General features: G+C 43.8%; 1 protein-coding gene across 1 annotated transcript in view; it reads right to left on the bottom strand.

Annotated features, from left to right (window-relative positions):
* The window catches only part of KCNJ9 (potassium inwardly rectifying channel subfamily J member 9), a 169,072-nt gene that overhangs the window by 39,057 nt on the left and 116,290 nt on the right, over positions 1-13,725 (bottom strand). The window contains exon 2 of the mRNA XM_085637353.1: positions 3,575-4,545. Coding sequence (XP_085493479.1) covers positions 3,575-4,523 — 949 coding nt within the window. The 5' untranslated portion in view covers positions 4,524-4,545. The remainder of the gene's footprint in view (positions 1-3,574; positions 4,546-13,725) is intronic.

Raw genomic sequence — 13,725 nt, 5'->3', positions numbered from 1 at the left:
TTGGTGTCCTCCTGAGCTACCTGAATTTTGTGAGATCCGGAACTCAGTTACTCAAGCATTGGCCAGATTTAGAGCTTCTTGACGTGGACCACAAAGTCCCTTGTGTGGTAACCGGAGACCCCTTTGGGCCTTCAGGCTAGAATTCTTCCTGGAGATCAAGAGAAATCAGCCCTTAAAATCTATACATTGCACGGGCATCATAAAAACTCCTGCACTAACACTGGGTATTGACATTACATAAAGTTGTACTCCTGTGTTACCTCTTACACGCCTTTGTGAATTAGCCCCAAAACATCTAAACTGGGAATAAAGCAGGAATATTTAGGGTTTTTTCATATACAATTAGGACAAATTGAAAGGACTGTGGTCTCTTTACACTTTGACTAAAAGGGAGTTTTGGGGCTGATTCACCATTGCTTATGAGAGTACGTAAAAGAGTCGTCCATCCGCTACTCATAGATCCCTCTGTACATCAGCACCAAAGAAAGAGCTTTTACTCTGTTTCATCCAAGTTAATGATCACTGTTGTTCTAGGGAGAGGTGTTGCGTGGCAGACTCCAGAGTGGCAGACTCCAGAGTGGCAGACTCCAGAGTGGCAGACTCCGGCGCATGGGGATCACGGTTTGATCGCCAGAGGCTGCTCAGCTGAGCATCATGTGACTCTGGCCAAAAGCTCACTTAATCTCTCCGACGGCCCACAGCGCCTTGAAACCATAAGGGGTTATATGTTTGCGCTTTGCAAGTATGGATTATTATTATTTATTATTATTTTACTCTTTTTGGATTTGGCTTGTCTAACAAAAGTTGCCATAAATAGAAATAGGTTTCGCAGGAGAACTTTAGTCCGCACTAAGGGGCAGTTTATAAAGTCAATAACTCCTTATTCTTCATCAGACATCTAGTCTCCTCCATAGGCTCCCATTTAAAAATAATCTTCACTGTGGACAGCTCTCCAGCTATCCATGGTGCTGAAATTCCTGGAGATCTTGATGTACAGTGAAGAAAGATGCTTCAGGGGCCGCTTTATGTCCCTAGTTTCTTGCTGCATACCCAAACCCAGTAGCCTGTGCCAGTAGGGAATATTTGCAGTCTCAACCTTGGTACAACTAGGTGGTCCTTGCAACATTACAGATCTGGGAAAAGGTGTTACAACTGGTCACACTCAGACATTCATTCTCTAACAAGAGACAATTTCACATAATTAGTAAGTAGTGATTCTGCTCACAATTTAAGCTACCAACAGGAAAAACAGGAGAAGAGAAACAGTAGGAAAATGAGCCTATGATCTAAATTACATTTTGTGATGCTAGTAGACTGAGATAGGGTTATAATATAATCTGGAATATTCGTAGGGCTATATCGTTGTGCCTCAATATCATAGCCAAAATATTGAATACAAAAATATCGAAAGGTAAGTGAATATAAGGAAGTACAAATCTACTATTCTTAACTCCACATCTATGTACCTTGTGACCTTGAAAAAAATATATACATAAACACACACACACATATGTGTGTGTGGAGTTAGGTTTGGAAAATCAATAAATATTTACCTATTGACATTTTTGTCTCCGATATTATGGCTATGATATTAAGGTATAATGATATTCCCTTCTTCATATTCAGAACCCACACTCTGAGGTATGGCCATTGCCAGACCAGTGTCACCCCTATACATATGCCAGTGCAAAAAACCAATGGTGGGATGGGAGAGGCTGCCCAAAACACATCCCTGAGACGCGTCTTTGGAAATACAGTAGAAAGGAATCACTCGATTGAAGGTTCGTTGTAGGTGGAAGAGGGATGGTCTACCTGCCAGTAAGAAGTACGTCTCTTTGGGGAAATAAATCTTGAATAAAGCAGATCATAAAGACGCATAGAGTAGCGATGGGAAAGTTAATCTTGTTTGACCGGTGGAGTGCCACAAAGCATCCTGCATAGGAACCGCTATTCTCCATCAAGCCTAGTTGCCTTAAGGTTTGTGTCTAGATGAATAATGTACAAAATGCTGATTCAAAAAGCAAATCTCATATCAAATGAATATTACATGGATTTTTGTGTTATGTGTAAGAGATGTACACTGTCAGCCCATAGGACAGGGCATGTGTTTCTGTTGTGTACATCAGTACTATAAAGTTGCCTCCAGAACAGCATTTTTTATTTGTTCTGTGCTCTGCAGCCACGCCTATGAAATTACAATGGACATTTCTGATATCCTCCCGTGACAGTCGCTCTTTATTTGACTCTATGTTTGCCCCTCTTCTAAGTCAAGAAGGTTCTTGGCTGCGGATTTTTTTTACAGCCTCAATAAAAATCTGTTTTTGTCAGAAGACTGCTGGTGAGACTTACACATCTCACTATGTGTGATGTATTTTTTTTTTGTTGCTGAGTTTTATATAGCACAAACTTGACCCGAATCCAATCAGGTATCACTTTACATATCACCAGTTATGTTACATGAGGACACACATTCCTTTTTTTGGTAGGCACAGGGAGATTAAGTGATTTGCCCAGAATCACAGGATGTTTAGCTTCATTACCAAGACTCAAGCCCAGTTCCCCCATGACCGAGGTCGAGCGCCCTAACCGTTAGGCCAACTCCTCTCCCCTGTATAGTGGAACATTAACAAATAGGCATTTATAGAATCACTTACTGTACTCAGAATATATTGATACTTTACTATGATGTTTAATAACTGCAGGACAATATCATCTACTTTCCTTAAAACCACTGCATCATTCTTCCCTTCCGATCAATCTACAATGTTAGGGATTATTTCACAGAATAATAATGATTTCCAACTACAATGCCTTCCTCTGTCAATACACCTGATGAACAATGACAAAATCCTCCCCTCCCTAAGGGTTCTACCTGCCAACACCCATATCCATGCACTAGTTCTCCCTAGGCCGACTAATGCAACAGCCTTTTCCTGGCCTCGCGATCGTTCTAAGCTTAACCTCCCGCACCCTCTTCAACCTTCCTTTAGCTATCTACATCTCCTCCTGAGGGACATCAAGTGGAGTGCCTCAGATGGTCAACAGGTTTCTCTACAAGTTCCTCATGCTACACTTTAAGAGACGATCTCTGTCAACACTACTGGGTGGTGGATTCAATCTCAAATTTAACGTTGTCTCACAACATTGAAATCATCCTGCTGCTCCTCAATTTTCAATTGGTCGGTGCCTTGATACCTCCGGGTAAATGTTTGTGCTAAATAAATCCTTTTAACATTACCTAACATCCAGGTGACCCCACCCGGTTATGTCTCTCATTTCTCCCTGATATTTCCTACATATAAGCCCTGGTACAGAAACTCTCATCCAACATATCCTTCTTATCAACAAGACAACCCGACTCCACTAATCCTTATGGAAGCCATCTCTAACATAGAGCATATCATGCAGCTGCTGTAATTATCATACAGTATCTAACCATTGTCTATCCCAAACACTGATCACCCCCCCCCCCAGTTCTGATGAATGTTTGATGTTAGCTCTGTACACTGTTTCTGTTAGCAAAGCCTGGAAAATAAATGCGTATTCGAGTTTAAATAGTTAAATGATATAATACCTGTGGCTTCCACCATGCCTTCTAGGATCACAACAATTTCGAAGTCGTCCTTCTTGAGCTGCTGCTTGGAGATGTCCCAGAATGGACTGTGTTCGTTGATCTCATGGCTGATGATGAGAGGGGAAACCAAGAACAGGCGATCGTCCCCAGTCTCAAAGCCCACATTCATGTCTGTTTGGTTGAGAGGGATAAACTCGCCCTCCTGGGTCTGCTTTGATTTGATGAGTTTTGCCCGGATAGAGGCCTCCACAATGTGCGACTGTCGCAAGTCCCCTACCCGAAACATGAGGCACATGCGATCATCCCGGAGTGAGACAACTGCATGGGAAGAGAAGACCAGTGTCTCTGCTCTCCTGTTGGGTTGGGAGATCTTGACAAACATGCAGCCCACCATGAAAGCATTGACCATAGAGCCTAGGATGGCTTGAAGAAGTAGCAGGATAATCCCTTCTGGGCATTTGTCTGTAATGACCCGGTGCCCATAACCAATTGTGGTCTCTGTCTCTATGGAGAACAGGAAGGCGGAAACAAATCCATTAAGATTGTTCACACATGGCGTCCATGTTTGGTCCTCTATATGGTCCAGGTCTCCCCGGCAATAGGCAATGAACCACCATATTACACCAAAAAACAGCCAAGTGATTGCATAGGCCATGATGAAGACCAAAAGGCTGACCCGCCACTTGAGGTCCACCAGCGTGGTGAAGATGTCGGTGAGGTAGCGGTAAGTCTCCCGCACATTCCCATGCTGAACGTTGCACCTGCCATCCTTCTCTACGTACCGCTGCCGCCGTCTCGACTTCCTGTCCGCCTTCTCAAACTTCCTCTCCGCTCGAACGGTGAGCTTGGACTCACGGGAGCACAGCGGACGCTTGCTTTCTGAGGCAATGCCAGGGATAGTCGAGAACGCGGAATTATCTTTTGCCATTTTAGCTTTCCGGAAAGGCATTCCCTGCAGATCTTCTTAACATCTATAGAGAGAGAAATAAACAGGCATCAGAGCTAATTAAGGCCTTTGTGGTTGGCATTTATTGATGCAATTTTTTTTTCTTACTTTGTCACAGGATTTTAATAAGCTGTAAGACGTTCAACCATTTCATTAGCAACACTGACTGCTACACAATCAACCCCTAGAGCCCGAGTGGCTGAAATGTCGGCATCTCTAATAGCTTAATAGCTGTTCTTAATCCGAGGGTGGCTTCAGGAAGTTATACACACCCAGCTGGAGCAGTGTGTATCTTGTCAGGTTTACAACCTCTCTCTGAACATTGCTCATCCCAAGGAACATATTTGCTTTGGAAATAAATTGGAAACCATGTGTCTTTTTCAAACATATATATCTTTTTATGTGTTTCAGCTCTATTGCTGTTTGTGAATCCAAGCTCTTCCCTCGCACTTGTAATGTCAAATAAAAATGTGAAATGAAGTTTTTAATATGGCGCTAGTACCGCTCTCGAAGCCCAACACGCTACTCTTATCCAGCTGCGTAGTACTCAATTTATTCATCTCAGGAGGATGAAAGGCCGCGTGACGTGTCATCCTCGCGGAGGAACTACGCCCCTACCCTTCAGGCTGCAGCAATATCTCTGCAGCTGGCCCCTTAATTCTCTCAGCTGCATGACTGCTCTGTTTATGCTGCCATATACATCATCTTTACCACATTCACACTGCTAGAGCTAGGATTAAGGGTCACTCTATTGGGGTTGGGAGTCAGAGAAAAGCTAAGGGTTAGCTTTAGAATGAGGATGCGGCCACGAGGTAGGGGTACAAGACGACTTGGACATATATTTAGTGGTACAATAAAATACAATAAGGTACTGGGTTTGTTGGCTCAGTTGAGTAAAGCATCCACTCCAGGAATCTTTATTTTCGCTTCATGGTCACAAGTTCGAATCCCAGCAAGTCAACTGAGACTCCCAGGCTAAATACAATGCGTTCCAGTGAATTGGTAGCAATAAACATTTCCTAAACAGTATGAAGATTCCGTAAAGGGGTGACTTCACAAATACATATGATATAATAGAGTTAGATTATGACTTAGGCTAAGGGAAAGGTTTGATTTTAGAGCCAAGGGGCAGCGGTCAAATATGCATGATTATTGGTGCTGACAAAGAATGTAAAGACATTGAAGATTAAATGGTATGTGTTGATAATAGACATTTATTATATCCAGAGTTGATGTAGCAGTGACAAGGTGTATGTGTGAGTATGTACTGGGTGAAGCCGTGGTGAGATATATCCTTTCCAGTACTGCTTATTCCGACAAAGAAGCATTTTACTTTCTCTGGCGATTGCACGTCATCTGTCGACACTTACATATATGCGCAGGGCGTTTGGATATCACCTCATACTATCTCAAGCAGCATGGGAGCTACTGAAGGGATGCCATCCATGAAGAACAGATTCCATATCTTTGCTTCAGGGGGAGGCACATTTAACACAAAGAAGAACCCTGAAAGGGGCAACGACAGCAAAGGAAAGCATTCCCGACAGACAGGCAATACCTCATACTTACACTATGGGCCTCATGTAGGTGGGCTGGCATTTACCACTTCATAAATACCGAATCATACCGATTCGGTATTTATGAAGTGGTAAATGCTATGTAGGTAATTGGTCGGTAAATATTACCGATTCGGAATAATTCGGTAATTACCGAATCGGTATTTACCGAATCGGTAATGAGGCATACCTTCCCATTGATGGGAAGGTATGCCTCATTACCGATTCGGTAATGGGGGAGCACATGCAAGGGTGGCAGGGTGTCACATTGACACCCTGTTGCACCCCTGATTCGGCCATGTGTGCACATGTGGCACACATACATGCCCTGAGGGCATGTGTGTCTGCCACATTGCACACATCTACGGGCAAAATAATGCATTTACACACATATTCGTCATTTACCACCAACTATTAGTTGGTGGTAAATAACAAATCCCCACACACAACACACAGTCCCCCTACATCTGATTTCTGTATTCGGAATTTACCGAATCGGTAAAATTACCGAATCGGTAATTTTACCGATTCGGTAAATTCCGAATACAGAAATTCTCCCCCTACATCTCAAAAGCCAAAATACCGGTCGGTAACGGTATAATTACCGAAAATCGGCCGTTACCGACCGGTATTTGGCTACCTACATGAGGCCCTATGTGAATAAACTGACCTCCAAATGGATGGTTCAAAAGCAATCCATGCAAGGTAAGAGCTCGAATTATATGTGTAGTTAGATACAGCTATCTAAAATTGTGTGTTCAGCCATCTCACTGCCTGGCCTTGCCCCTGTGATGGGACTTCGGGTCAGTCCATGCAGCTCTTTGCACTTTATTGCAACTTTTATTTAAGATATACAAAGCACTTTTTACTTCCGCTCATTAAAAAACACAATATTAGGGATTTTAAGGTGGCATTCAGTTTTGTCTTACAAATGCTGGATGATTAGACAAGCTTATATGTCGGCTCTTTCGTAATGCAGTAGTACGGACCCGGCGTACTTTGCTTTCTGATTAAGATATCCCTGTTGCAATTTCATTGATTATACATGCCACCATAGGCTTGTTTTTATTTTTGTGTGTAATGAATTGTGTTCTATTGTTTATAATGTTTCTCTCGGTCAAGACTGCCCCGTTGAAACTGTAGTGCTTTTATATGTCACTTTTGTGTGTAATGAATTGTCTTTTATTTAATATTTTATACTTTATATGTATTTATGTGCTTTTAATGTGGTTTTTCTTTTATGGATATTTGATTATCCGAATAAAGATGCTTTTGACTGACTCACTGGCCATTGTGCAATAGTTTGTGGCTTTTCACTCTGTTGACGCACACATTTTGCATAGAAGGTGGTTCGGTCCCTGATGACATTTCTGGTAATGTATAGGTCACAAGTTTAAATCCCACAAGGCAGACTCACCCTTCCAGCCTTCAAAAGTGGGTAAATTGAGTACTAGTAAGTTGTCTAATAGTAAAAGATAGAATTGCTAGTTTATTAGTGTGGTAGGATCAAAGCCGCTCTGTCTTCTAAAAAACAGAGAAACCGTTTTTTACAGAAAGCATCCTCAGAACAGCTGTTCAAGCCCTTCTCCTCTTGCATCTCAGTTGTGGATATGCACTGCTCCACAGCCTGCCGGATCCCATGCTGGCACCCTTAGGGGCATCCTACATGTCTTAACATGTCTCGTCCAGACATGTTGAGGCCGAAAATATGATTGCGTCATTACTACTCGGATGGAACTCGATTGGCTCTCCTGTTTGGCCTGCACCATGTTCAAAACCGGCAGCATCAGTAACGAAGCCATCACACCAAGCACCCGTGCTTATCTTGCAGACAAGCTCACCATCTCTAGTGCCTCTAACGAATGCTGCAGACACCCCACCATCAGACTGGAGACTAAAAAAAAAGAAAAAAACAGGCAGCAGGCCTTCTCCATCAATGCACCCAGGATCTGGAAGAACATCCCTTTATCTATAAGAAGCACCCAATGCTACTCCAATTTAGGAAAGAGTTGAAGATACCCCGCTTTAAAAGACACTACATCACAAAGCAGTAACAATTCAATAACTAGTTACCTCGCCCATCATTATTTAACCCTATACTTACATTTGAACCTGTAGAGCAGTCCATTGCCTTTTTTGGCTAGGTTTTCACTGCACAAATACCACATATTATATATGTGTATATATATATATATATATATATATATATATATATATATATATATATATATATATATATATATATATATATATATATATTTTACCTACTGGCGGTCGCCAGTAGGTAGTTATAGTTAGGACCACGTTTCCATAGGAAATCCGCAACATTCTATTTTGAATAACTTTGGCGCCGGTTGACGAATCCTCGCGAATTTTTCAAAATAGGTGGGGCGCTACGCTCCGCTCCTACCCTGAAAGTCTCGGGGGGATTCGTCAAGCGGGGGCTGAGATAAAAGGGGGGTCCCAAAATGCGTTTTTCCCATGCATTTTTCCATAGGACCTTTAGACACAGCTACAGCCCGAACGGCTGAACAGAATTACTTGAAATTTGGCAGAGAGGTAGTCCTCAGGTCAAGGAAGTGCCTTTTGTAGGTTTGGTGTAAATCTGTTCAGTAGATTCTGAGAAAATAGCCTTTAAATCAATATATATATCTGAGCCAGCTTACGGTGCGCTTACGGTACGCTTACCGTACGCGTACGGTGGCGTGCGCGAGCGCGATTCTGATTGGCCCTTAGATCTTAGTAAACATTCGAATCGGTCGAAACCAGGAAGCGGCGGCCGCCATTTTCTCTCTCGCACTCTGAGGGGGGAGCTGATAAACAAATGCCAAAAACATATAAAGGGGCTGTTTAGACAGCGCCCATGCACATAACCATGTTAGTTGAGTCTTCAAAGATCCCCCAAGGCAAAAAACGGTAATTTTTTATTTTTCGAAAATGTCGCCGATTACGCTTACCGTACGCTTACCGTACGCGTACGGTAAAAAATTATTTTAAAAAATAAAAAACCCACTCTCTCCACCCCGTGTGCAAATGGTGGCCGAAGGCATGGCATATAAGAGCACAGCATTTCCCCAAAAAATTTCAACAGATTACCTATCATAAGGAAGCGCATAATATGTCCTCCATGTGCGCACGGTGCGCGAAGCGCATCGTGCGTACATGGCCCATCTAGCGTAACGTGGGCACGCGGTGCGCGTAGCGCACCGCGTGCCCACCGTGCGTGCACGGCACTAACTGCGTAAAGTGGGCGCGCGGTGCGCGAAGCGCACCGCGTGCTCACTGTGCGCGCACGGAACGAACTGCGTTAAGTGGGCGCACACGCCACGAATGGCGTAAAGTAACTTAGCATTTAAAAAAACGTACAAATTCACTGAAAAAACCATAGGTTTCACACACGTTATAGTTAGGAATTAGCATTTAAAAAACCTTGCAAATTCACTGAAAAAACCATAGGTTTCACACATGCTATAGTTAGCGGAAATTTTACTGATAAAAAACCAATGAGATTCCCCCGTTATAGTTAGTGCAGGAAACTATAACTCACGCGACCGCAATCTTCTGCTGATGACATATGTGTCTTTATGAAAAAAAAATATTTGTAATATATGTATAGCTAAAATTTAATGGAAGAAGACATGGGCAAATAAGTGTCTAAATACAGTATTAGCATCAGCAGAGGATTGCGGTCGCGTGAGTTATAGTTTCCTGCACTAACTATAACGGGGGAATTTCATTGGTTTTTTATCAGTAAAATTTCCGCTAACTATAACATGTGTGAAACCTATGGTTTTTTCAGTGAATTATATATATACATACATAAACACTACTACCCCTACCCGCACCTCAGAAGGGGCTCTTCACTTCGATTGTTCCTATTACTGTAACACTGAAATATGTTTTCCTGCCCTCAGAGCATCCGCCATCTTGCTACACTTCCACACTTGTAACACACAGGCAAAATGAGCTCCAATCCTCGTTTTCTATACCAGACACGAACGCAAACCCAAGTGCTTTGGACTTCTTACTCTTAGTTCCTTAATCAACCATCAACTGTGCAATGTTGCACCATCTCCTCTTCATAATGTGTCCTTAGCTCGCTATGTATCCAGCTCCTCCATCTCATGCGGCTGATGTCCCCTGCATTGATGTCCACCTCCTGAGTGCGCCTAATAATCGCAGTGAGCGCTACTGCTGACGTCAGGATTACGCGACGTTATGCTGCATCGATCAAAATGGGTCCCTGATGCGGAGAGCTACTGAAATCGCTAGGTGAATACCATGTGTCATCAAAGTGGGAATTTAGATTCCTGCAAGTTATTTCCCCAAATGCCACAAAAAGGGGTATTTTTGTCTCCATGGAGTTACCAATGCCCCCGGTAGCAGTAACTCCGGGCAGATAAGTGGTGTTAGGACCACATTTCACCAAACTTGAAGGGAGCCCTAGCTGTTTTACTGAACTGTCCCTTTCTCTCCTGCTCTTTTTTCTCCTCTTCCCTGTGCATAGCTTGAATCCTTTCTCCTTTCAAGGCCCAGTCACCTTCTCTTCGTCAGATGCATAATACTTAGAAGTGCTATTGAACCCCCATATGCAGCCACCCATTTTGGACCTTTCAACACATTGGCATTGTCCATCGTTGCCCTGGTTTCACCTCCCTTTATTCCGCAGTCATGTCCCTGGGTTCTTCGCTGAGATTGTGTGTCTTATATTATTTAAATTTGTGCATCCCTTTGTTGATTTTGGGGTTTTCTATAGATGGTTTCAACAACTTTCTGAGAAAGTGCCTACTCTGCACAATTCATAAGTGTTGGCTTTATTGTGAAGACATGAATTTAATAATATCCTCCTATTCCTGGAACTGATATTTGTCTAGACTGTTTCCATCTGATATCTTCTCCCGAATGCTAAGATTTTGGCTATGTTACACTTTTTTTGTAGCACACGCTCGCCAATTATGTCGCCTCTCAGCGCTTGTTTTACAGTGTGACTGAGCTGCCGTCAGTTTGCAGCCAATGACCAGCCCAGGCCAGGGGGAGGACATGTAAGGACGTTTTAGAGGATTTCTTTGCACCCTGTTGACGAGGAGAAAGGCATGTGGGATACTAGCCGAACCTTTAAGGGTTGTTTCCAATGGAGCCCAACCTTCAGATGGAATCGCCGGAAAAAGAAGTTTCTACAAAAGCTATGAAAAGAGATCATTTAAACTGACATTACTCACTGACCCACGTTTCTACCATCCCAGACCAAATTTTCGCACCAGCACATCATGGTTTTCCAAGCATGAGTCAAAGCTTGGTCAACCCCTAGGTTAGTGACTGAGGTATCGGGGTGGCTGACTGACGGCGCAGGAGCCGATGGTAGATCCACAAATAAGGTTTGTTTTTCAAAACAAGCTTCAAAGAAGAGGACCCACAGCTATCGCTAGTTACTCAGGATAAAGCCCAGAGAGTTCTGACTTTTCTCCTGGCGACTAGAGATAGGTTTCAGAATGGAACATCGCTACATCATCAGGAAACAAGGACACAGGAAATACATGACACAGGAAATTGATACACAAAATGTAAATAATAATCCACATTTGTAAAGCGTGAACAATCACCCGTAAGGGTCTCTAGGCGCTGGGGGCCATCGGGAAGATTAAGCAAGCTATTGCCCAGAGTCACATGGTGCTGGACTAAGCTGCCTCTGGCGCCGGGGATCGAACCATGATCCCCCGATTCCAGAGTCAGTCGCCCTGGCCACGGTGCCACACCTCTTCGCAGGTTAGAAGCGTAGAACACTACAGTGACCTGGAGTAAAGTTTCAACGTTGACCTAAGTATCTTCTTTCAGTGTTTTCATCACCAAGTCTTCTGGTGTCGGATGCAGAAGTGGTAGTAATGTTGCTTTAATCTCATTATCACCGTGCATATCTTCCTCAACACTACATTTTTGTTGCGCTCCGACCAGAGACCTAGAACCCTAGAACCCAGAAGCCTGTTCTTCTTTTGTGGATATTCCTTTTTCTTTTTTAGGTCTCGGTGAGCCCCAGCGCTTGCGCTGGCTCGAAGAGACATTTTGTATGTGGGATTTTCAAAGTGCTGCTGGCTGGCCTAACGCTTGCGTTCACTCGATGGTGCACGCGCGCAGCCGGCCGCGAGCAGCACTTTGAAAACTCGTGTGCGTCATCGCGATCACTTTCGCTTTCAGAGCGATCGCGATGACGCACGCGCACACACAACTCCCGCTTCTCCCCCTCCCCCACCACATTTTGCGTCTCCGGCCGCTCGCGCGCGGCCAACGTTTTTTTTTTTTTTTTTTTACTTTAGTCAGTCACGAGCGACATTGTCTACGTTTTCTTTTTCTCCTCCTTACCAGGGCCACTCCCGTTGGATCAGCAGCCCCCTCCCTTCCGGCTGGGGTATGTAGTCGCATCTGTGTATGTCTCCCGTGTTTGCATATTCCTAATCGCTCGATCAGAAAGGTAACCTACATTCATTCTCCAGTCACCACACAATTGGCAGAAATGAATGTGTGTGTATATACAAACTCCTACCACTAGGTGGCGCAGTAAAGCTTTACACCTGCAACGGCCGTGAATGCGATCTTGAGTTCCAGCCCAAACACCAATCAATTCATTTAATGAATCTTAAATCAATAGTTTGGACACGTTTAGGTAGAGTGACAGCCAGAGATGCTGTTCGTGCAAAGGCGTTTCGCTCCTTGTGCAGATATATTTCGAAGTTCAATGACCACGAGTGATATGGTCGTGAATGATGTTTTTTTTTTGTTTTGACATCTGGGGCCGTGTTGTGGACAGCGAGTGCCTCTGCAAACACTGATGATTGCATCTCTCTTTACACAGGTGCAGCAATTGTTGTGGTTATTTGCGAAATCGTTAGTTTGCGCAGAGACTTTTTGTAGTGATTAGCGGAAAAGCGCTTATTATAATTTTCATCGGCTTTGGTGTATTCTCAGTAGGAGACAATAACGTGGACCAACTGATGTAAGATGTGAGGGTTTTCATCTGGACAAATGACACACAGGGGCGACTTGATGATTAGTCACTAAAACAACAGAAATGCAGTTATACGTTTGTAATAAATAATATGTGCACTGCAGTCCAGCTCCTGATGCGTTAGTTTCTTATTCAAATTAATGGCCCGATCTACGAATCTCCCTTATTTATTTTTTTGCAGTTTTATAGAGCTCGAACTCGACCACAAGGTAAGCGCTTTACATGAGCACTAGTTACATTACACAACGACACATTCATTTTTAGGTCTCGTTGAGCCCCAGCGCTCGAAGAGACATTTTGTATGTGGGATTTTCAAAGTGCTGCTGGCTGGCCTAACGCTTGAGTTCACGCGATCGTGCACGCGCGCAGCCGGCCGCCAGCAGCACTTTGAAAACTCGTGTGCGTCATCGCGATCACTTTCGCTTTCAGAGCGATCGCGATGACGCACGCGCACACACAACTCCCGCTTCTCCCCCTCCCCCACCACATTTTGCGTCTCCGGCCGCTCGCGCGCGGCCAACGCTTTTTTTTTTTTTTACTTTAGTCAGTCACGAGCGACATTGTCTACGTTTTCTTTTTCTCCTCCTTACCAGGGCCACTCCCGTTGGATCAGCAGCCCCCTCCCTTCCGGCTGGGGTATGTAGTCGCATCT

This window comes from Triturus cristatus, chromosome 12 (genome assembly GCF_964204655.1).
Source record: "Triturus cristatus chromosome 12, aTriCri1.1, whole genome shotgun sequence".
NCBI classification, from domain to species: Eukaryota; Metazoa; Chordata; class Amphibia; order Caudata; family Salamandridae; genus Triturus; species Triturus cristatus.
This window is presented reverse-complemented; position numbering and strand designations above follow the sequence as displayed.